The sequence below is a fragment of the Osmerus mordax genome, chromosome 20, assembly GCF_038355195.1.
Source record: "Osmerus mordax isolate fOsmMor3 chromosome 20, fOsmMor3.pri, whole genome shotgun sequence".
Taxonomy (NCBI): Eukaryota; Metazoa; Chordata; class Actinopteri; order Osmeriformes; family Osmeridae; genus Osmerus; species Osmerus mordax.
In genome coordinates this window covers 5,979,319-6,005,208 of record NC_090069.1, presented here as the reverse complement: position 1 = coordinate 6,005,208, position 25,890 = coordinate 5,979,319, and the positions used below count along the sequence as shown (strand labels likewise).

The following is a 25,890-nucleotide window of genomic DNA, read 5'->3' as shown; positions in this document are numbered from 1 at the left end:
AAGATGAAGCACCATTCTTCAACTAATTACAGATGTTAATTATATACCCTGACAAGGAGATTTGTTTGTCATATGCACAGAATAACATGTCATTCTGGGCAATGCCATTCTATGACAAGGCAAAAGCAAAGTAGTAGGCATACATAAAAAATAAAAATAATTTAAAAAACTTACAACCCCACCCATGGTCTGATGGAGAGGGAACAATTGGAAACAATGGAAGCATATGACAAGGGTTAGATCCTGTAAAGTTAAAGAAAGCACTGAAGAAATCACACACTAGGTGTGAGAGGGTGAGAGGGAGGTACTGAGAAGACAACCAAGGTCATGGGCCCCCTCTAACATTCCTGTGAAAAATGACAAGCTGACACAAGTATTTGACTTCCGAGGTGAAAATAAAAGAAATAAAAATGTGATTTTCAATGTACAATTTTTTAGCACATGAATGATTTATCAGAATACTTATTTTCAACCACAAAAATGTAACAATTACAATTTAGTTTTGAGGTTGGGTTAGATTTAGGGCTGTTGGATCCTGCACCCCTTTACCCATGGTATCTTATTTAAATCATTTTAGTGGCCTTTGACATCCCCCATCCTTATGAGGAACACAATCCCTTTTTTCTCTTAAAAAAGAAATAGAGTACACAATATATTTTTGTATTTATTTGAGAATCAAATCTCAAGATTCAAACCTCATCCTCATTCTCATTTGGAACTGTCGTATATTCTTGCTTCCGGCTGTCCTGGCCTTCACTAAGAACATCTGGTCCTGATGAAAGAACCAGGATGGCTGTAAATGTCCAACAACAGTCTTGGCACCTCCAAGAGTGTGCTTGTGTGTTACTGCACCTGTCCCAGGACAACGCTCCCCACACAGGCTCTGGTTAATGGCACTGTTTGTGACCGTCCAATATATCTGGACCATGAACATACTTTTGTGCAGAAAGCAAAAGTACACTGTACACCTATAGTATAGACTGCAACTACTAGTCCAAGGCACTCCTCAGTAAAATATCCGTAACTCACTGCTGGGAAATCGGTTTCTTACTAATTCAGACCAAACTTTTTGGAGCTCAGAGACGTTCATCAAGGGAGGAGAAAACAGGAACAACCTGTGCCAGGCCACAAATGTCCTAACCTGTTGCTGGTGCAGCTGCGACAAAGTGCGGACCATCTATCCCTCCTGACCAACAAATAACAAGCTCCTTGAGGGTCATTCGCCCATGTTTGTCAGGTTCCTTAGCCGTCTGCACAATGGCCTCCCTTTGATCTTGCCAACAAGGAATCTACAGGCCTTCATCCTCCGCCCATTTAAAGTCTGCTGTTCCCAGGGGGGGAAGCGAGAGCATTGAGGGTGTAGTTGGTCATCTACTCCAAACATCTGCCAATAAGAGGTAGAGATCAGCTCACACCTAGCGCCACCGCAAGCCAATATCCCCTTAATCAGCCTCACGTGGGCAAGAAAGGATGAAAGCAGAGACCTAGAAGAGTTTGGAATTTTGGTTTTAGAAAAATATGGTGAGATTGCATTTCCCTCAAGATTTGAAGTGAACTGTTGGTGATTTTTGTTTTAAAATTCAACTACTCAAAAACAATGACTTGTATTTAAAGATTACCATCTAACTATATAGAAATCTTAATGTCTCCATGAAGCCAAAACTAGTAATGGAAGCAGCTTCAAATTGAAACGTCTACCCATCAGGCACATCAGAAACACCATTCCATTTTATGAAAGTTTTATTTATTCAAAACGTGTTAATACAGACAAACAAGCGCACAATGACTTGTCCCTTTGTAAATATCAATTAAGACAACAGGATGTTAAATAAATAAAAAATGATACAATGGATACCTGTTTTGTTTCTTAATCACATCAAGAATGTTAATGTACAGCTATAATTCTGAAAAGTTGTTCTATACCATATGGAACATACTTTTCCAAGTTTGCAATGGGTTTGCATTTGGATCCACTGTGTAAAGTTTACAATAACTTAATTTGACAACAAAGGCTTTTATGTAACATTAATAATGAAGGGCACCATTTATAAATTGACCATGTTTCCATTTCATTGTAAACGTAATTCAGAGATGAAAACCATCGGGTAGCGAGTTCCTCACATGGGCTTACGAATACAGTGAAGGCCAACTAACACCAGAGATGCAATATTTGACAATCACCAGCAGCATCAGCACAGTCTGTTCTCGTTCTTAGAATTGGTCTGTAAATTGGGTTCTGTGTGACAAAATGACAAAACACTGAATAGCTTACAGACAATGTGAAAGAGGGGAAAAGGTTAACAACATGACCTGGAAAAAGTTATGGTCTTGATCTGGTATCTCAGCTCAGGATCAATTACACAAATCAATGTGTAAAAATAAATAAAAAATAAGGATGGACAAATTGCAAACTTGATTTGTTGCCACAGTTGCATGTGTGTCTGATTATTTGTGTGACGGGTGGTATAGTAAATCTTAGAAGTCACTTGCAGATTTGAACCAACAAAGTTGAAAAGTTTCTCTTCCTCTCTGTTGTTCCAACTAGTTTCCATTAAACCATATGGGTGGTAAAAGACATGAGAAGGAGGGAACCAAGTTTGCACATAACTAATTTAATTATAGGGCAACACTACCAGAAGGAAGAAAGTACATTTTAGACACAGAGTAATGAGTTAGTGCCAATACAATATGTTTTAGAATGTTGGTACAGTAAACTGCAACATAAAGCTAGAGCTCAACTGTGGCAGGTTGTGTACTCACACACCTAACCGAACACCACAAAACGCTCACAGCAAGTCAAATCAGGACGGTCACACTAATAGCCCGGCAACAGCTTTTACCGTCCACGACACACGATGGAAAGTGCTTTGAACCAAAAGGGAGCCCAGAGAGTCATGCATGTGGGTTTGTAAAAAAAAAAAAAAAAAAAAAAAAAAAGAAGAAGAAAGTAGCTAATCCACACCAGAATCCTCCCATTGCGGTGGGTCTGATGTTTACACATTAAGTTCTGAGACAAAATCTCAGTGAATGTCTTGTTGTGATAACAGAAAACAGACAAGTTTTTTTTGTACCTATTTTGTGTTGTTGAATTCCCATAGGCGTGGGCTCAGTGCCCACTGAACATTCACAGACATCAAGATATCAACTTGTTAACATATCAGTGCTGACCAACAACCGGTGGCCCATATGGAACCTAACCTTGATCCCAGGTGATGTTACCTCAAAAGGAGAGATGCTGCTGCTGCTCAGGTCCTGGGGGAGGTACTGAGAATCTGCGCTGGGATGCAACCAAACAGCACAGTGGCTAACTTGGAACCAAATTCAGGTTCTGTCATGCTGCAAACTACAGGACTTCATTCATGAACACAGAAAGTGAGCTTTTGGCCAAACTATGTGGAACCCACATATGCTCATAACCAACTACCCTGGACAAAAAAACAAATTAATCCTGAAATAATTCGCTTTTTAGTATATATGCATAAGTCCATCCGCATTAGTACTCGATGTTTTTTTCCACTTACTCGATGTTAACACAAAGAAAATACTTTTAAATCACAAGAATGTATTTCCAGACCACAGTTCAGACTACCAGATTATTTTCATGCAACAAAAGTGGTTGAGGAATACCTGTAAGCGGATAAGCATACATTGGCATGAAAGTGTTGAAAAGCATCCATTTTGCATGTATAACCACGTAGATGGTTGAACTCACTCAGTATAAATGCCGCTCATCCGAGCCATTAAAAAAAAAAAAAAAAAAAAAAAAAAAAAAATGGCATAGCTGGACACTGAGTTTCTGAGAGGTGGTCATCACGTGCAAGTCAGAGGAACCTAGTTCGAACCCAAGTATGGGCATTTACGAGTGGAAGATATACTGACAAGCAACGTGATGACAAGTTACACATGGATATTTCCCAGTTCAACAAAGCTCCTACGGCAACAGCAAATACTGAATCAATCTAAAGCAGTGCAACACATTTTCCTAAATATTACATTATGAAAATGTTCAATCTCAAAGTTCTGTGAAGATACAACAAAAATATGATGCTTCAACATTACAAACAGTAAAAGATGAGCACATTTTCGTTGTAGAACAAGTGTCATCATGCTTGGTAAAAAGAAAACAACAAGAATGCAACAGAGGTTAAACAGAATTAAATTAAATGTAAAGAAGAAGCTGAACCTTCTTAGTATAACACTGTGGCGCAAAACAACATGTACAAACATCCAAGCATTTAAAGGAGGAGGGACCTGACGGCTTAAGTGATATGCAGCCCCCAGCAAACTCAAGAGGTTAAAATCAGTGGTTTGAAAAGACAAGTGGTTGTGGTGTAACAAAAGGGTGAAAAAGGCAGGAGTCTTGGTGAACATACAAATTCTAACCTTTGAACCCAAACATCTTAAAATATGCATTTCTAATAGGCTAAACTGAAGAGTCGAGAGTCGAGGCAGTGCTGGGAGAATACTGGCATAAAAGTGTATGTCCACCGATGTTGAACAAGTAGAACATTGGATATCTATTTAATGTATTTCCAGGTATCTATACAAATTATATGTGTTAACTAGTGGAAGACCTCTACAATCTAAAATTAATAAAACATTGCATTGTGACCTAAGAGGAGTCAACATAAGATTAGTTCTTGCTGTAGCAAAATACCATATTATCCTGTTTGAATACAGACAGTATAGAGGTACTTAAAACACAATAAAACATTTTATTTCTGTAAAAAAAAAGTTGATATTGCAGCAACATTTTCTATTGCAACCTCTAGACCTTGTTGCAAGAATGGACTCCCTTAGCCTGGTAATTTGCTTGTTAAAACAAAGCAGTGTGTTTATCTAAAATATAAAATGAATTTTGTGAGAAGTACAAAATACAGCCTTGAATATAGCAATACTCATAAAAGGAACTATGATAAGACACTGAAAAAAGTTACTGTAACAGTAAAATCTATTGGTGCATAAAAGTACTTAATTTATGTAGTGGTATGTTATACAGCAATCTCACAAGTTTGCACTGGCAAGACTTTTAAAAACATGGAGAAGAAAAAATTTGACCTGTGAGTAAAACAAATATTTGAGTTTCTATTCTGAGTTCAGTTCAACTGATTCTAGATGAACAGAGAAAACTGAAACAAGTACACTTCACATATTTGAAATTATATGCGTAGCTCTGAACAGTACTAGTGATTCTGTTTTCAACCCAATGAGTGGCTCAGACCAGAAAGAAATAATATATGGAGTGGTTTACAGAATGGCCACGGACAACAGCAATAACACCGAAACGACGACATCATTCAAACACTCAAAGAAAACATGTAACACCAAAAAGAACGAGAAACAAACAACTCTGATAGCCACAAGATTATCGGTGAACTATTCAAAAATAATTTTGTTGCGACCCCTTTGTCTTTCTTTTACATACATATTAGCTAGGTTTAACTGTATGTAATTCCAATGACATCCGGTCAAGCTGCTTTTATTCGTGAAGAATCCAAATTCCATGCTTCCAAAAAGTCAGAAAGAGAGACCAGCACGTTTGCAAACCTCATCATTTTGCCAGGTATATGTTGTTTGATCACAGTTCTGACGGAACCCCCCCCCCCAAGTGTGAATGGGTGCCACAGAGGGTGTAGGACTTTTCAGAGTTCCTATTGGAGATGGGGAGGGAGTGTACTTGTCAAATACGCCTTGCTGTTTGACTGGTATTTGTGTATCACTCATACACAACAAGGCTAGATACTGCATCTCTCCAGATTGGCTGTGATTCCAGTTGTGTTACTGTAGCTGCTTACCACACACAGGAGCTGGTCAGGCCACACTCCCCTCGTTTTCCTTCTTCCGTTTCTTTTCAAAAAGTTTTGTCCCTTTGTATCGTAGTGGTTCCCTCCTTTTCAAAATCAGCAGCACAGAAACGTAAAAAAAAAACAGAAAAGGGCTAAAAGGCTTTTTGTTTGTTCTTGCTCTTGTTGCGTAGGGAAACTGACTGTCCATTGAGAGGGCCTATACTGTACTCATGACAGTGTAGAAGAGGGAGAAGAGAACGGCAGGAGGACTGACAAGGAAACACATTTCTTCCATCTCTCTTTTAGCGAAACGTGGGGCTGGTTCTCAGTAGTTTGTGAATCGCTCCTCCTGTCGGTAGGGGTGGGGGTTGGGGGATGAGGTGATGGAGGAGCAGGGTCTCAGGCCTCGGAGCCCAGGGAAGTCCGTGTAGGACTAGGGGGCAGTCGGGCCGCAGCGCTGTGCTCTGTACGGAAACTGTACTCATACTGGGAAAGATAAAGTAGAGGGGGGGGGGGGGGGGGGGGGGAATGATGGGGGAAAAAAAAAGAAAGGATGAGGTAGAAGGGAGAAAAGTAAGGAAGGAATGGGGTGATTCATAACATTTTAATATAGAGAAAAAAAAGTTGGGAAGAACATTCAAATGACCTGGATAAAAAGTATTTCGGATGTATTTTAGTCAACAATCTTCTGTGCTGAACCTCAGGCAGCGGCTACACACTGACAATTTTCAGACAAACTATTCCCCCTTGTGGCTTAAAATGTAATTACAGCGTACAATCCCTCCAAAACAAAAAGTTGTCCATCATACTGTACGCTTGAGGTCTGGAAGCAAATCAAGCTCATTTAAATCGAATTTAACATTCATTACAATGAAGGTTTGAGGGTTACAATCATGGTTACAATCTACAGGACTGCCAGCAGTCTTAAGTCATAAAACACAGAACAATCACATAAAAACTATAAATGACAAGCATTGAACAACAAAGGCACCAATTTGAGTATAGTCCGTTCACTCTAAATCAAAAGACAAGTGACTTTTACACTTTGACAAAGAATCTGTGTTGGGTTGGGTTGGCTCCAATGCTACAGGACAGATGAGCTTTAATGCACTTAAGCCGGAAAAGTTGGTATCTCTACTCTTTATCACAGAAGATACTTGCTACTTTGGTATAAAAGGTTTATGACGTCAACAGTGAACATTTTATGAGAATTCCAATTATTATATGAGGAAACTGTACTATTTGCATATCCTAGAGCCTGTAAAACTATCAATAATCATAGGGTGGTCTATGGTATACCATAACCACATGCACAATGTCAACCCGTTTTACCCGTTCCATCTTCAACCCTGCAACCCCTCCTCCCCTCTCAGCAGGATGAAGATGTCAGCTTAAATCGCTTGCTAATCAACACTTAAATAGACGCAAATTAGATATGCACGACTAGATACAATTACTGTTCATGCAAGTCTCTCCAGTCATTGGGGAAATAGAAGAGATGCTTAATCATCTTAGGGGATGGAGGGAGGAAAAAGGGGTGTAGCGCCCATACGAAAAATGTCAAAGCCATTAAACCATTTTCATCACTGTAACATGCATTCATTAAGAGAAGACATACATGGAACTAAACGCATGTTCCATCAAAAGGACGTGCTGAGCAATTCCAATGATTGGAATCAACACTGCACAGCCCGATATCTGGATCCTTCTAATAAAGCGCTACACTGGCATCTGGTGGACAGAATGTATTTAGTACGTGCTACAAGGCCCGGAGTCATATCGTCCTGTTTGCTGCACTGCATTCTTAAACGTTTTAAAAATGTCAGTTAATCTTCTCTCTGCACTTGTTCCAACTCATTTTCTTAAGCTAGTAGTGTGTATTCGCCCTGCTCCGAGTGTAGTGCACTGGGTACTCTTTGCAGTGCCAATATCTGAAGCCTGGTTCCTTTTTTAAGAGTGACAAATGTGTCCTTGGCAGGGCTGGTGGTACAGGGAGGAGGCGTCGGTGTGCTTTAATTATCCATGAGCTGAGAAAGTCACCCAACGTAGCCCACACTTGTAAATCCCTCCAAATAAGGACCCAAGTGTGCGTGTCGATGCCCGTATGATGCAAAATGGTCATTTAATTGGTAGGATGCCCTGAATGCTGCGTTATAAAATGCAAAACAAACTGGATTCTACGCTTTTGGTTCACCCGGTGACCTTTGAGTCGTGGTTCAAAACGGTTCAACGTTTTCTAAATGATCGTGATTGTCTTTACTCACCTCTTTCTCGATTTCTGCCAAGGACTTGATCGTGATACCCATCAAATCCACTTGTTGCAGCTGAGAGAGACATGCACACGTTGTTAGACAACAATCTAATTTATCAGTAGGCCATATTAAATATTTATAAGAAGCAATTCAGGTTGGCTAGGAATATCATGCAATTACATATTTTTAGCATAGAGAATCTTTGTTTTTTTTACGGAACCAGTTCAACTGATACCCAAACAAAATATAACAGTCATCGAATAATCCCATGTACGTAGAGACTTACATCGCTGGAGGCGCATGAAAACTTCTCAGAAATCATGAAAGGCACTCCATCCATTGCTGAAATAGACAAAATAACTCGCTTTCAGTGACAAAACCCATAAGTTAACAAAAATATCAACCTTATTGTGCTACAACCTTTGACAGTTTTTTAGATATTAAACAAGTTGTGTTGCCACTGTACCCCCTTTATCATCATCAGAATCTAAGGCCAGAGTGTTAGGGTCTGGGAGGGAATGATTACTGCTGGCTCATAGTACAGGGGGGAAACATCTCAATCGAAGCTGTAACACAACTGGGATCCAAACGTACAAAAAAAAGGTTTGTAGACACTAGACAGCATGGATATAAGCCAAGGAGGTAGAGTAACATGAGTGTGAACCCTCAATTATGACAAATACTTAATGACAGCAGTTATGCTGTGTAAATGATGAGTTTGACTATCATTTGGCAAATTAGCTCATTATCTTACTTATAAACACCCTTTCAGGTGGTTTTTGAAAAGTTGCCAGACATGCACTTGAGACTTAATGAATGTTTACTTGATGCCTGCGAAAACTTGCCCCGGAACACTATTATATAATCATCACAAATCTATTTCATTAAGAGATACTTTACAGAACTTTCTAATTGTTTGACGTCTCTGTCCCGTTAACCCATCACCCACTGACCAGAGAAGGAAGTGCAGACAAGGAAAAGGACAGTTTCTCAAAGAGGGCATTAAACACTCATTAATAACTTACTCAAATAGTCGGCAGACTCATTAGGGGATCTTTAATGCACATTGAGATAATGAATCTTTATAAACTCTTTAATGGGTTAGCTGTTGAGGGCATATTTGGGTGAGGCTGTATTTGTCAGGGGATGTAAATGGAGATTCACTCCTCATTTGTAGGATGTGCAGATCCAGACTATAATGGTCACTCTTAGCTGATGTTACGAAATTATGATGGAGGGAAGTGTGCACATTGTTGGCGGGTTCAACCTGCAGTTGGATACTAGACATAAATCTATAACATTGACGACGTTATGACATCAGAAAAAGAAGTTTTGTATGCCTCTACAAAATAGGAAAATATACTAAATAAAATAAAAGTTGGGTTAACAGTCCGCAAAAGTGAAAAACTAATTATAAAAAAATGGGTCACATGGATCCTCTTTTATAAAAAAATATATTTTCAGAATGTTTTTTAAAATAGTGAACTTGACATCACTTGGAGGTAAGGTTCAAAAACAATGAAACATACAGGGAGGATGGAACAGAAAGAGACAAAAAAAATTGAACATTTGTAAAGAGGAAAAGAATAGGGACAGGAAAAGAAAAAAGTAATTTCACATAATCAGCCAGCTAAGTGCCATCTGGAACAATTAAGAGCGTGCGCACACACATGCACACGATTGTCTGAGCTTATTAATAAAAGATCCCAAATTACACAAGTCATAAATCCTGTAGAAAATGGAGCGCACCCTCGCCTGTCACTGCTATTTTAGCTTCAGAGACTTCAGAGGGAGACGGGAGGAAAGGGAGGGGGGAGAGCGGGCCCTCGATATGGCTGAACAGCGCAGAGGATTAATATATGCAAATTACATTGAGCATTTACAAGCTCTGAATAACCCTGCTACCCCTTTTTCTCCCTCACCCCCCCCCCCCCCCCCTTTCCCCCTCCTCCAAAGACCAATGCCTGTCTGGGCCTTTCTGCTTCTTCCTGGACACCCCCCCTCTGTATTCACCTCCTGCTCATGTTTAATTCAGAATGGGGACCTGTCAGTCTGCTGTAATGCTGCAGGGGTCTTATTACTGAGATACCGCCGGAGGAGTCGAAGCACTTTTAATTGGGAGGCTTAGCTGTTCTCGTTGTGCGACGATGATTACACGCAAATTAAAAGGCAGGTGCAGCTACTTTAGGTGGCCGATATTCAATCGTTGTTACCATGGAGATCAAAGAAGTCTGTGGCCGGCGCTAGTTCTGTGTGATGTCAAGATCTTGGAGACTTATTGTACAGTTTTCTTCCACTGACACTGTAGTCAGTTTTGAAATTGCTTTTAGTAGACATCCGGGTATTTTTAGCATTCTTGGTCGATTGCGTTTTTCGTATTGGAACAGTACCTGGCCATGAAAAATGACATCAAACAAGTCCAAGAGAACACAAGTCTTTTCTTATTGTTAAACGGCCAATGAGAAAGTCTCTTTGACCCCAAAAACAAAATTGACATTGTAGATAAAAGGGACTGACCTGATATGGCATACAGGTTGGAGTTCTGATGCTCGTAGTCTGGTCTGGTTGTATTCTTTCCTCTGAAACTGGCAGGTAGGGTCATAGATATATGCCTGTATGAGATAAAAAGAACATCATGTTATGTCACTCAACCTGTCTATGTCTTATGGCTCGATAGCCATTACATTTGATGGCGGACAACAATTTGTTTAATTCATGTATAGGATGTTTGTGTACACAGGTGTTATGGCCATGACCTAGTGTTTCCCCTGTGGGTTTCAAACAACGCGTTTTCAAACGAAAACGTATTAGTGACGACGGGGCCTAAATGGGGACGCATCTTCCGCTGCGCAGAGGATTGTGGGCCAGCACAGCCAGAAAAGTACGCTGGTTTGCAAAATGCGACTGGATGCAGTATGACATCCTGGTATTTTTGGCAGACTGTGTTGGGACACAAAAAAATTATTCTAGACTCCTTAATAGTATGGGTATTGGGGCATACCCCGTGTGTGAGTCTGTGGGCGCGTGTCTCTCTCTCCCTTGGTTCCTAGCGACACCAGCACACCTGCTCCTCGTCTGTAATCACCCCCCATGTGTACGTTTGCTTCCCCTGTGTAAGCTCTGTCCGATCGTTAGTCTGTTTGGTTGTGTTTATGTGATTCGTCTTCTCCAACGTGTTCCTATTTATTTGTGCCCGTTATTTTCCTGTATGAATCAAGAGTTCTAGAGTATCTGGGTTTTGAATCTTTTGAGTTAGTTTAATAAACCTTAGTTCTTTTTTTGTCCACCTGCATTCAGCTGCATTTGGGTTCACTTGCTCTGCTACACCCTACACAACAGGAGGGTGGATATCCGATGCCATGATGTAATAGGTTCGGGGTTCTGGAGCCACAGGTGAGCCTTGGCTGTAAAACACATCCTTCCTTCCTTCCTTGGTTCTTTTCTGGCCACACAGGCAATTTAAATTACAATTTTTAACCATTTCTTTGAATACCCCTGTAAACTCCCCAAATAACATTTCAATCATAAAGGTCCAAAGGAAGAGTTTCAAGTATACTTTCCACATCAAAATGCTTTGATTCCAAAATAGCATAAAGCAATTTGAGCTAAAACCGGCATGCCTTCCAGCACCTTCATAATGCAACAGTCGGTGTTATTTACAAAATAGGCATCTGGCTTTGGTCTCAGTCTTATTCTGCTTGATATGGACGACTTTTTATCCTCAAACTTGCCATCAGCGCCTGGACATGACCCGCTCAGGACTATGGAGAATTTTTAAAAAGGTTGACGTCAATCTAGGGCATTTGCAACTTGACAGCCTTAATGAAGACTTCCACTCTGTCTCAAAGGTTGACTCAGAGGAAGTAGGGGAGGGAGAATATCGTGTCTGTGATAGGATTCTGAAGGGGCGGCATGATATTTCACAAACATAGATGGACCTGACAGATATTGTTTGGGTGCTCTTTCCAGATGAGCCTGGCTGGTTTTGATTGCTTGAGCGGCCGAAGACCAAACACCCATCAATAAGGGTGAAATGAAAACAGTAAATAAGCTTGTTTACAACGTCAACCCTCTCTGCCGGAAACAACAACAATAAGAAAAAACTGTTTGGTTTTAAACCGAAATATGGCACAGATGTATATTTTTGATTTAAAAGGAGATTTTTGATTTGTATAAAAGGCATAATTCCACAATGTCTATGTGTCTTATTGATGCCTCTTAAGCCTTTTATGGTATAAATCATGAACAATTATTGAGTTCCCAAATTTCTGGTAAAAATCCTGGCTTTTTGGTATGCTCAATCAGTCAATGCATGTCAAATGGGGCTAACTGTTTGCTCCATTCAATATATGCAATGTAGTTAGACAGGGAAGCATTTAGTTTCCATTTCTTTAATATGTTTATGGTCGACATATCGAAGCTGCTTAACAGCTGTGGCACAGGCTGTATGGTTGGTAACAGGGTTGAAGACTACACATTTTGTACCCCTGTGTATATTGCCCATTTGTGACGGCGCTGCAGAAAGAGCAGCATGCAGAAACTCAATGTTGCAATAATGATGGGAAGAGGCTGTTGCTTAAGGTGTCACGATGGAGCAGTGCAAGCCAAATGTTTGTCAGTATAGGCGTGTGCCAACCCTGCTCTGCTGTGCAATGTCATGTACAGGTGTAGGTTATCCGATTCTGCAGACGGTAGCATTTCAACAATGACAAACTAAGTTCAGTAAGGTTCTTCTCCAGTATGGGGGAACCATGTGTGTTTTAGCCTATATGTAAATAGGTGATATTGTGGATTGACTTTTTTGTGTTTGTTTTTTCTTTCTTTTTTTCTTGTGCTTCCTTTCTTTGTGCTTTGGACTGTGTATGTCCTTAAATAAAGCTTTTGATTGATTAACACCAGCGTAGTTATGTCTAGAGCTGATTTACATCTTGATACATTTACAAACATGGCAGAGCTAAAATAGGTTGATGTATGCCATTACTATGCCAATACTACTTCTTAAATACTACTTTCTGATCACTAAGCTGTTACAAGCATCTAGACTATCTGGTTAATGCCAAACTTCGTGATCAAATCTCTGATCGATTTTCCTACAATAATTGTAGAAGCCATCTTGGCACTCACTATTACCCAGGAGTTTGGAGTGCAATTTATTATTGTTTAGAGTAACAAGCTGCCACTCAGCTGAGGTGTTTGACTGGGATGTGCTGGAATGCTTTATGAAATTACATCAATATAACCATGTATGTAGGCTGCCAATGTGGGAATCTAAGACAATTAGGCTAGGCCTTGTGACAGTAAGAGGTATACATTCACATTATCCAGTTATGACAGAACCAACATTGACGTGAATAGCACATAAAAGCTGTCATAACTGTTTAAACAAAATGCCAGAGGATCTAACGTGTCAGTGACAGTGAGATCGCGTCAAGAGTGTGAGGAGTGGGACAGACACCAGGAGAGGAAACAGCTGGACATGGGCTGGCTTCCTGCTTCTTTCAAGATGTCGACCCTGACCCTACTTTGCAAGAGGCTGCAAAGCAATCGTAAGCTGCGTACTTTAAGTGCAGATATAACGTTAGCTACCCATGTGATATTAACTTTTGGATGACTGTCCTGAACTGGCAACCACATTCAGAAAGTGCTCTTGCCAGCTTCCATTGGCTCTATGCCGCCACCACTACTTGCTTTGGAGCTAAGAAGTATCCAGACCATCCACTTTAGTGGAGTTGGACAGCGGTCTGGCTCGAGAGGTATGTCATACTAGTGGGCTGGACCCGAGCCAGCCCAAATAAGTGACCTAGGCCAACCATGTCAGACAGTCAGCTGCAAAGCAGAAACCCAAACTCTGGAATGAGTTCCTTCTGCATGTTAGGCTGGCCGTTACACTAGCTGTTTTTTTAAATCCTGTCTTAAAACACATCTTTAGTCCCTGGCATCTAACTCAGTATGAGTGTTGCCTTTCTTTGTCTTCTTTGTATATTCAACTGGTCTTTTGTGTTTAATGGTTTTTGCAATTTTGATTGTACAGCTGGTCAACTGCTGTTGTTTTAAAATGTGTTTAATAAACAAATTTGACTTTGTGGTAGTTGTGTGTGTTTGTATGTTTTAAGAGACTTGTATTGTTCCAAGTCCAAAAAAGTAAAAATAATTTCCAACGGTTCTAATGTGCATCTTGCGCGTTGGCCTGAGAAGTGGTCTCCACCCTGTAGAGGGTGGGTTTCCTAGTGTCGTGCTTTTCCTGTGAGGGATTTAAAAAGACAGGAATGGGAGATGTGGCGTTCCCTTATATAGGAGAGGAAGGGTATGTTTTAGTCTGTCACCAGTTGTGTCAAACTACAGTATTGCTATCACACAGCACTTTCTTAGAGACTACGCTGTAGTCAGTTTGTGGCTATTAGATTAATTCATTATCCCCATATGGCAAACACACAAAGTGCAATTATGTCATTTTGGACAGGGAAAGGATAAATAAGTTGTTTTATTGTAGCTTTAAAAAAGTCTTATTCTGAGAATTGAAAGAATTAGACTAAGGATTCCATTGTTTCATAATATTTAGTTGTGCCCCCTGTTCAAATTAGTTTGGATTAAATAATTAATCTAAATCATAAATATAGAATAAAAACAATGATCCAGACAGGATCTCCTCTGCTTATCTGGTTGAAGTTAGACTGCAGGAAGCCCAGAGGACATATCTAGAATCATACCATCTTGCAGACCACAGACTGTTCTCTATCCTGGGACTATAGCTGTGGGCTGTTCCTCTTTGCATTTTGGATTCCACATTTCCATTCAGAGGTGTGTGTGTACGCTTGGCTGTGGGCTGGACACACTGCTCCCCACACGGAACTCTCAGTCACGAATGCAGTGGAGATGTCGTGAGTCATGCATTCTTGTCACCTCTCAAAAGGTGTAGGTGTGAGTTAATCCAATGAACACATTAACTAATCTGCACCACACGTGTTTTTAGTTATCAGTTTGAAGTCAGCAGTGAGCCTGTGAGCTACGACGTGCTTACTTACTTGGGCATTGGAGCCGTTGGGACTGAGTTTGCTGTTGAGTTGATGTTCTGGATGTTGTTGGTGGTCGGAGTCTGCTGGCAGTCCTGGGCCCGTGGGACCTTACCCATGCGATACCAGATCCCCATGTTGTTCAGCTCTCTGCAAGCCAACCACAGCCTCTTAATCAAGCCCACGTCAGCATACAGTTATAGGCATTAGGGGAAAAGTTGATTTAAACCATGGTCATATGATGAAAATGGAAAAGGGTGACTAAAATGTAAAGATAAGCATGCCGACAGTGAAATTATACAGGCAAAATAACCTATTTTGATGGGCAGTCAATTACTATGTTTGCTATCCTACTGACTGTGCCCAGAAGCAGGCCTGTTAAGATCCAACAATTGTAGTCTACTTGTTTCAGCAGAATACAAAAATCTGCACCGCTGCGGCTAATCTACCACACCAACCGTGTTTCGATGGGGTACGGCAGGTGTGTTGCATGAGATGAAATGTTCAAACTTTTGCAGTGCTTTGCCACGGAAAAAGAGCTAATACTACGCTGGTTTCAACAAAACGTTTATGGGATCGCAAGAAAACTTTGTTCAATATCTGTAGTGAGCTAGCTTTAATCATTATATGGCCCTACACTCTTCCATGCTGCATTTATGACGTTTAAGTCCCTGTAAACGTCTGAAATTGTGTCATATAAAACCAAAGGATAAAGACCCAAAACGTGTCTCTCCTCCACCTTTGCAATACTGGTTATTAGGATGCGGAAGATTGCTTGCTATGTTTGCATTAAAAGTTCCGTACAGTAATTTCATGCAGTGCCTGGTGTGAATGGGGCTGTGACAAAACTTATTTCAGAAAGGCTCTCCGCGGTTAGCACGGTATAGTCAAAATCCATATGGTAGAGCAAATTAATACCGGTATATTTACCGGTAATACCGTCCACCCCTAGTACCCACCCTATGAAAGTGTACTGTGGTGGGGCTTGCTTGGACCTCCCCATAATCCGAATATCACAGATGGCTGCCTCTGTGGAGTCCCGAGGGATAAACTTGATACACAGCCTCCTCTTCCGGAAGGCCTGCTCCTCTGTGTGTGGTCAGGCAGGGAGAGAGAGAGAGATAAAAGGAAGAAAGAGAGAGAAATAGAGAGGGGATAAGGGAGGTGGGGGGCAGAGCAAGAAAAAGGGGAGATGAAAATGGTGAGAGAGAGAAGAGAAAAGAGATACCAACAGAGGTCCAGAGAGAGAAAGAGAGAGAGAGAGGGGGGGGGGGAAAGGAGGTGTGTCATTACACTTGTGTGGTCATGTTACTGTCTTTAAATAATAAATCAGCCCAGTTGGGGAGAAAAGTCTGTTATGACCTCAGCTTCCTCTCGGTCCACAAAGGAAGACATAGAAAAACATCCGATTGAAGTTTAACACAAACCGGTCAAATTAAAATTGCATGTAGCCATGTCAATCCAGTAAACTGCATGAACTCTTGACCCTATGAAAAAGCCTGGGCAAAAGCTGGCCTGCATATAGATGCAAAAGATGCTTTCCGGCTCTTCAACTTTCAGGTCCTCTAAATGCAATATAGGTTTGTATATTTTTCTATTGCTGTTTTAAAGTAAGATGAAGAAGAGTTATTCGATGTAGGAAATTTTGCTTACGTGTATCCACAGTCTCCTGTATAGGAATGAACCCTACAGGCAGGGTATCTTTAATGTCAATAAGCTTCATATCCACCAGCACATTTCCTAAATGACTCTGCAGAGAGATAAAGAGAAAGACAGAAAGTGAGTGAGTAAAAAAACACAAAAAAAGACACAAACCACAAGCCCCCATTAACTGTCCGTCGAAATTTCCTTCCTAAGCCGGGACAGAGGCAGAACTTGGCCTGTTTTCAAGTCCTCACTGCATATGTGCTAACAATGTTAACGCTAGAAAAGACAGGTACCTTCCCTGACATAGGGATGTCTCCCCAGCAGCTCTGTGGCAGTGATAAATCACAGACTTCAGTGTTTCCATCGCACACTTCAATGCCTAATTTCACAGTATCTGTTTTTGTCACAGATAATTACGCCAGGCCACGTATTGATTGGCAGACAAAATAGCTTTTGTTGATGGAACTGTCACATCTGGTCACACTTCAATACGGTGGGGAACTGAACGGACATTAGCCTTAGCTTGATGGACAGTCGTGGAGGAAAGGGAATGTAATTGTTTGCTGCGTGGCTATTTGAGGGCCAAACCTTGTTTCTCTAGGAGATAGATAAAGAGACAGAGCTTTGTTGGATTACCTTTGGAAGAGATGCGTTATCGACTATCCTTTATCAGTCCCTTCAATGTACGGACAGAGAGCGTTGAAGTACGGCTATGTTCACTGAAACCTCAGCCTTTTTTGTGCCATCACACATACAAATCTAAGGCTTTGAAGGAATTCTGCCTTTAGTTTGGTTGCTGCTGTGAAGCCAGTGACAATAGTAATGGGGGGATTTTTGTGAAAGACCCAGTAGAGGGATTTCCAATGAGCACTGGAATGATTTCAAGATAAACATTCCCAATGTTCAGCAGAAAATCATTTGTTACTTTGAGACAAAATGGTTTCTTTTGGGGAACGACATGGCAAAGTGTCCAAAGTGGACACGTAATACTATACAGATGAGTGGAAAGGTTGACTATCAATTTGCAAAACCACAGCCTCACAGTTTGGATGTTAACACAGGGAATCCACTATCTTGAAAGGAATACTTCACTTCAGTTCATTAGGCTAGTGATTAAAATGTTTGAATAGTACATGCATTCGGAACTTGTTCACATCAATTTTTTTTATTAGCCTAGTCTAAATGAAGAAGGCAGCGAGTCAAAGTACAGTATCAGTTTTTGTCTTTGAGCGACATTACTTTGTGAAAAGCTGCCAGAAAATCAAGGTGGTGTTTTCATAGGAGACGCTTTTTGAAGGAAAGACAACAGTATGAGTCACGTGCTATATGCGTTTCTCGCCACAGACGATTGTCTTAAGACGTACAGCCCTACACTTGCCTAATTTTAGACCCTTCTTGATCACGAGCCAGTATGGCTTCTTGGCAGAACAGAGTGGTCTGAACAGAAATGTTATCAAAACTCTTTTGTAACAGAGGTGCTCTTAGGCAAGAAGCCATGATTATAAAAAATAAAATAAATAAATGCAAATGTAGCTGCAAGCACCCGATGCGGGTTCCTCCGCAAAATGGCAAAATATTATAAAAATTTACATTGTAGAAGATCTAGAGTTGGACAACAAGAGAGCAAAACTACTTTGTTTGGCCAACAACAATAGGCTGAATGGGGATTTGAACTCATGAGCATAAGGTTACAACAAGTCAGTCTCTCTATCCTCTCTGCTACACACCAACTGTTGAGATTTTATGAATAGAAAGGGCAGAGTATTAGCTTTGGGACAAAGGTTAAGAAACGGTTGACATTTCAAGGGAAAATTGCATGAAATCATGCATGGTATTTCAGAATGATGTCATTCTGTTTAACTAGACAGATAACCAATATCATGACAGGCCCAAAGGCTGTGACTGGATTCGAACCTGTGACCTTACATTTTGAAGACACCATCTGAACCCATTGAGCTATTCTCAGTGTTGGATATTATTGTGGTCAGTTTCTGTATAAAAAAGTAAGCCATTTCTCCTGTGGTAAGTGTTGTTAGAGTCAGCCAAAGTTTAAACAGTTTTAATTCAATCATATTTTGACATACCAAAATATTTGGTATGTCAAATTTATTTATTGACACAAAGATATTGAGGCAATGTGTACATTTACATAAATAAACCCTTTTCAGCCATTTTGTATTGCATTTCTTATTCCATTTCACCCTATATAAAGATATGTATTCTACACATCTGTAACAAATTTCAAGTCGATTGGATCTATGGTTCATGAGGAGAATGGTTTTGAAGGTTGTTTTCAGGCATTTTGGATAAATGGGGAAATTACGTGAACTTTGGGCGTGGCTTATAGCGCCACCTATGGGCGTACGTGGGCCACTAGCCGTCTGGGAGTAGTGAGTAACCTTGGGCCAAATTTGAAAATAAATCGGGTGAAGGACTTTTTGAGATATTGAGCCATGTCATGGAGAAGAGGAAAAATAATAGGAATACTAACAAAAACAATAGGTTCCCTCCTACTGGAGGAACCCTAATAAAAAAAATATACATATATCATATTGGAGCCTAATGGTCCACTGGCAGTTTGGGAACGTTTTTACCAATTTAGATAGGTTGAGTATAGGTCAGCACTTACATTTTCTTTGGAGAAGACTCTGGTGAAGCAGAGGTAGCGTGTCACCTTGGATTTGAAGAGACCGTCTTTCCAAAGATCAGCATCCAGACCATCTGTTGTCTGGGAAACCTGTAGAACGACAGAATATTAATTGAGAGCCTTGTATAATAAGTATTTGGTCTTTTCAGAGTAAAAAGGACCCCAAAAACAATATCACAAAAAAATATATATTCATACCCATATCGTGTTATACTTCTACTCTTACAAGTAATCATCCAGCTATTTATCCCTAAACCTGGAATGGACTTCCTAGGGTTATGGTATTCTAGCCAATTCATGCATGCCAGCACAAAAAAGCTGGCCACACACAAAGCAGTCTTCAGCTGCTCCATGGCAACAAGATTAGTCCACCATGCCTGGTTTGAAGCCACTCAAAACCACTAATCATTTAGCCTAAGTGAAAAGAGTATCTGTGCCAAGCAGACCTGGTTTCAAAGGGATCCATGTAAAAAAATAAAAATAAAATGGTGTTCTTAGCCAGAACAACTAAAAAGCCAACTCTTCAGGAGGAATCTCCCGTGCACCATAATTCTTGTTCCATTTGGTACTTAGTGCAACAAAAATATCTGTAAACTATAGTGAGTGTTATCAACTTTCACAACAGGATGATCCAGGTATGGAAAATCACTATTGATGAATGAAGCTGGAGAGAATAGAGAAACATGGGAGCAAAGAGAAAGGTCCCAGAAAGATGGGGGGAAGGGAAGGTGACCTGTATTAGTGCTGCTCACTGCCACAACACACTTCATCTTGGCCTCGCTTCCTAGGTCAGCCCACACCGCATCCTGCTAAGAGACCCATGAGAGGGAACCAGTGAAGGGTAAGGACAAAGGGTCATGGCTCAAAGAGAGGGGGAAAGCGGGGACATAACACTGGCACAGGCGGGGACTAGTCCCTGGGGAAGACATAGAAGGACAACAGCTGTATGGATCAAAAGAAAGGGAGTGTGTGTTGGTTAGAAACTTTATATGCTCAGTGACGTCCACCCTCTCACATTGAACTGCCTGTGTGCAGCCTCTGCTCACAGGTCAATGAGCATTGCCTCTGATTAAAATGAGCTTGCCTCCATAACATGCAAATAAGTATAATATTCTATGATTTGTTTATTATTTCACTATTCATTTGGTCATTCTTTCATCAATACCATTTTAAACACTAACCAGGAACAATGACTAGATTAATGAACTTCAACCCTCTGTACATTCAAAGCACATTGATGGAGGACAGATGTGGGAGGTTCAAATTCAAACATTTTGGAAAGGTAAACACCATTAATATCTGACGAAGAATTCTACACAAACAGCTCTAGCCAGAATCCAGTCCACAGAAGATTAGTCATGAAAAGAAAGTGGAGGACAACAAAGTAATCCACTGTTCACATGGGAGACAATGAAGCCCTCTCTGTCTGTGGGAAAGCCACTCCACGTCAATCGTCTGAGCCGACAGAGTAGGGGTTAGGCGTGCAAGCCAGAAGCAGAACTTTCACATGATAGCTACGTTCTGTACCTCCCAGCCTTATACTGGGAACTCTGCTAAGTTCTCTGTCGGGGTGGAAAGACACAGCTGGAAGGCCAAACAAAGTAAGATAACCGTCCATCCTCACTGCTGTATGGTGCTGTCTCCAAGACCGCATGCAGCATCTTTGATCTCCAAAAGAAAAGGGGGGGTTGATGTTTCAAGGGCCAGGTTAATCATTCCCTCCTTCACCAGCAAGGACACATTGCTGAAAGAGCTACAACGGCATCCTTCAAAAACAGAAGCATTTTTTCTTCATTTCATTCATGGGTCGTCTTCCTTCTAATTGCAGTTAAAGGTCTGCAATACATCTCCAAGTCAAATCAACAAGCCTCAGCATTGTCGGCCTTCAATTAAGTAACTATGGTGCCTCCGACAAATGTCCCACAAACTTCACCTTGTTCCGAGGAACAAACTGTGTTCCATTGTGCAGGGTAAGAATCACATGCCTTTGTGTACACGGTTTGAAGCACATGGTAAACAACTATCAGGAGGCTATTTATCCACTGTTCTCATCTCCCCTTCCGTTTCACTGTAACAGAGAGGATCAAGGCGTAGGCCGAGTGTGTCTAGGGTTCAGATAGCGTGTGATCACTACTTCTGATTAAATGAGATGTGGGTTCTATAGCACTTCCTCCCTCGGAACCCCTGGGTCCTGGAGCTGCCAACATCTACAGATAGGGTGGTTAAGAAACTCGTTGTATAGCTACTTGTTAAGACTATGGTAACTTTATGTAGTTCCTATTTGAATCTTAATCCGAAACTAGTCACTAACTTTTTACACCAGGAACCATGAAAATATGATATAGGCCTAACCCACAAACGACGCAGTCCTTTTAGCAAGGAGAACAACCATCATTGGCAGACCAGAGTGAATGCCAGAATTTATCAAAACCTGGGAAAAGCAAATGCAAAATTCTGTTCAATAATTGTGGAGACAAGAAAGAGAGGGACATCTTGAGGAAAGGCATGTGAAAGATGCCTCTCTAGGTTGACAGACCAGTGTTTGCTTTGCTCTTTGTTGAGTCTAGAAATAAGCCCCTCCCTTTCCCTATACCGACAGGGAGGCTCCACCCCTTCTGTCAACCATCCACCCTGAACTGTGGCCAAGCTATCTTGTTGCCATTCAGAGCATCAGTTAATTTATTCCTACCCAGTTATGCGCAATTGAAGTAGATTTTTTCTTCTTCTTTGCAGAGCCCACAGTTTTGAAGCCTGGGGCAAAGCCGAGGGTCTATTACCAAGTGGACGCCAAGAGCACTGGCCTACAAGAAGGACCTCTTCTGAATCATCATGAATGCCAGCCTGAAGTGGGTTCATCAGGCAAAATATAAGCACCTTTCATGTCGTAAAACAAAAAGGTCTGTAACATGGAAAAATGGCCACTTCCGTGTATGCTATGTTGCTTCACACACTTCAGCAATCATTTTGCAAACGCACATACAGATCTACATTTGTAAATAAAAACTCATATCTGCTTCCTGTTGGTGTTGGTGTACTCACCACATCATATCCGGTTGGCGCCCTGTTCCTGGAGGCCACTACTCCCACACCGGTGATGGGATCCATGGGCATCTCCGGCAGCGCGTCTGAAAGCTCCCGAACCTCAGGCATCACGGGAGAGTTCTGGGACAGAGAAGCACAGCAAATGGATCAGTGCCTTTATAACAGATGGGTAGAAGGCAGAGGCGGGGGTAAGCAGTGACAGGGTTATGGAAAGGGAGAGTGATGCAAGCAAAACCAGCAGCTACATGTGAAAGTTGCCCCTGTGCATTTGTTTCGTGACACTGAACCTCATTAACAAGCCTAAAGCGCTCAGAAGTAGGTTAATCCAGTCATGCATAGGGACATCATTTAGAGGTACAGCTTGAGACTAGAGAATCCTCAAAACAATATTGTTGACAACTTGTACACAAAAGGTTTGCTATTTATAATTGAAGTTGAAAGACACTAGAATGAAGCAAGACTCAACTGACTGATAGGCCTCGGCTAATCAACATAGTCATTCTATGGAGTTGGAGAAGGTTGGCTCAAGTTAAGAGGATTAGCCTCAGGATCATACCCAAATGGAAAGCTCAAAATACAGCCAAGAAAACATGGCAGCAAGAGCTATTCATTTAAAAAGGAAAGCTAGTTGTTTTCACAAACTAGGACTACCAAAGTTGTTTTGCTCTCATTTTAAGGACAAAAACTACAATGACCTGATCTGACATATTGGGCGGTAGCAGGGACATCTAGCTACTTGGGGAAAAAAATAGTGATATTGTAGGATAAGAGAGTTCTTCAAAAGAAACAATCTAGCCAAACTTCCTCTGAGTCTATCACTTAACACCACCCCTTCATTCCTGTACTCTGACATCATGTAGCAAAGTAAGGGACATCATGACGATACCTGAAAAATATGACTAGAACAATAGAAGTAGCCTATTCAATAGACACAAGCATTTTATGTTTGTAATATCCCGCCAGAACCTGAACATGTTTGAACAAAATCTTAGCAGTCTCATCACAAAGGCATACAGCATAACAAACATGAGTGGGAGGCACATGGAAAACCTACAATTTCATAAAGTGCTCTGCAGGGAATGCCCACTTAGGCTACACTATATATCAATCACAGTGTAAAGTTTAAAACATTGTAAATACCCTACTAGTCCAAGAAAATAACTCATAGGCTAGGACTATAGGCTACCGAGTGTCACGGATAATTTCATTAAAAAGAATATATGACATATTGATACAGAGGGTCTAACTGCTAATCAGACTGCAAACACTTGCAAGCTGGCTGACTGTCTTTTTAGGCCTGAACAGGACTACCCCCTTCTCAGTGTTTTTCTTGTTTGTTTGTTTGTTTGTTTTTTTACAGGCTGAGGACTGTAAAAAAGGACTGCCTTAGAGGTCACCAAGGCAACAGGGTTTGGCATCTCGATGGCTACAATGCACCCTTGACCAAAACAACAGAGCTGTGTGAACTCAGCAGGGTGATTAGAGGCAGCTTGAGACAACAGGAACTGATTTGACATAAAATATAGGCTGGTACTCTTGAGCTCATGGAGGTACCAAAAAAAGGTAACTATGGAGCAGGCGACAAAACAAACACTACATGACACCTGATTTAGCCAAAACTTCAGAGGTGAGCTGTGAACGACTAGTGCTGAAGCATCAGAACTGAAATACCACAGACAGTTCAGAGATGCTTGGTGGTTTTGTTCCTACTTTCAGTACCGCTAACTTGTTAGGTACATAAGGCAAACTGACAAATACCTGCATGCTTTTATACACTGAAGTCAGGTAACAGAGATACATTAGTAAACCAAGGCCTATATCAGTTTATCCTTGTTCTGCATCATCAGAGCAAGGATAGTCCAGACTTCATACTATGTACAACCAGACCCGTGTACCAGACAGAGTACATACTTTACGTATTTTAAATCTAGGTTTCCACACTCATCCTTAGCACGTGCAGGATGGTAGACCTACGCACGCATTACGTTGTACACTGCGTACAATGTACCACTTACGTGCCTGGCTTTACATCGGCCTATTCGGGTCCACATCGAATATAGTCCTGCCTGCATTCTCCTTGTGTAAAAAGGCATGTCTAAGGAGAGACAGAGGAACCCAGCTGCCAAGATTGCAGAAACTGTCCAGGCGCTACTTCTGTTTATAGTAACATGAGTTCCACATCTGCTTATAGTACAATGAGTTGCACAAACGTATGCTTAGTAATATGGTTTACACACAAACTCTCTTGATTTAGGAAAGTCAGATGGTTTTAGTGGCAGGCAGCAGCAGCGAATATACTGTTTGAAATCTCCAGGTTCCAGGAGGTCACAGATATCATCACAGTCAAATGCCCTCAACTGACTGGTATCAAAGAATGCACAAAAGTGACATATGTCGTGTAGACCTATCCCTTATCCACTTACATTTAAGTGACCATGGAAGTGTACTGACAAATGGAAAACAATGCTTATCGAAATTAACAATGTGCAGCCAAAACGAAACTGAGACAAACCTAAAAGATTTTACTTACTATATCTGCTACTACTAGGTCAGCGAGTAATGCTTGGGCCCTTGTCCCCGCGACCTATTCGCTAGCTAGCTCTTCTCTGTCGTGAAGACAGTAATGCTAGTCTAATAACAAAGTATACCAGACAGCAATGAAAGACGGCCTTTAGAGTTCTCTGCCATTGCCAATGGTAAGGCAACTTAACGTTCTGGATGGAGATGAGTAGTAGCCAGCATGCTAGCAACTAGGCTAGTTAGCTGTCAACAAGCCTGGCTAACCAGCTGGTAGGTAGAGTTAGCTAGCAAAAAAAAACTGCTACTGCCTTGGGACATCAGCCAGCTTGCTGTAGCTCAAATTTGTAGCATACAGTGGGTCAAAAAGATGGCAAGCTAGCTATCTAATGAAGCGAAATGTCTAGTTATCTCGACAACCCCCATAGACGGACAACCAGTGGTATAACCTGCTGCCGCCTTGCTGGGCTTTATCAGCTAGCTAGTTAGTGTGTGAGCTATTTGTTTGGCTGGGTAGTTAGCATTAGCTCACAGCCGAGAAAGCTTTATAGCTAAATGAATAAGCACAATACAAAACAACCATATAAACTCGCAATTAGACAAATGCTCACTTAAGTTATTTCCCTACTTAACTGTTACTCGAGGCACAGTGTTCCTCCTTTTCAGACAAAAGCAGCTTTTCATGTCAGACGCAGCGGACAAGCAAGCGGACAAGCAAGTAGGAGCCGCGGACTCGCTCTTTGAGCAATGCGGAGAGCGAGGTAGCAGAGAAGGTGGAGTTGGAAGACAAAGCTCGCGCAGGGGAAAAGCAAAGGGAAGCGTTCCCTACTACTTCACAAGCTAACTAGCTAGCTAATTGTTTTCTTACCCAAGGAGGCCAACAACTTAATTTCAAAGAACAATCTCTGAAAAAATAACTTTTTCTTCGTTGTCCTCTTCTCTTTTTTAGAAATACTTAACTAAATCATCAGCAATCGCATCCTTTTTTG

At 41.1% G+C, this 25,890-nt stretch overlaps 1 protein-coding gene across 3 annotated transcripts; it reads right to left on the bottom strand.

Moving 5' to 3' along the window:
- Nucleotides 1-1,733: 1,733 nt before the first annotated feature.
- On the bottom strand, nt 1,734-25,890 carry mvb12ba (multivesicular body subunit 12Ba). Of its 3 annotated transcripts, none has more exons than XM_067258501.1 (10): nt 25,770-25,890; nt 22,382-22,504; nt 19,325-19,432; nt 16,702-16,798; nt 16,008-16,137; nt 15,061-15,198; nt 10,556-10,650; nt 8,325-8,380; nt 8,051-8,110; nt 1,734-6,272 (listed from the first exon to the last, which is right to left on the bottom strand). In XM_067258501.1, the coding sequence occupies exons 2-10, from the start codon at nt 22,490-22,492 to the stop codon at nt 6,186-6,188; spliced, it is 882 nt and encodes a 293-aa protein (XP_067114602.1). In that variant the 5' UTR covers nt 22,493-22,504; nt 25,770-25,890; the 3' UTR covers nt 1,734-6,185. The 3 variants fall into 3 exon arrangements, with proteins under 3 accessions (XP_067114602.1, XP_067114604.1, XP_067114603.1); XM_067258503.1 differs by lacking the exon at nt 25,770-25,890 and adding an exon at nt 25,535-25,585; XM_067258502.1 differs by lacking the exon at nt 25,770-25,890 and adding an exon at nt 25,513-25,564.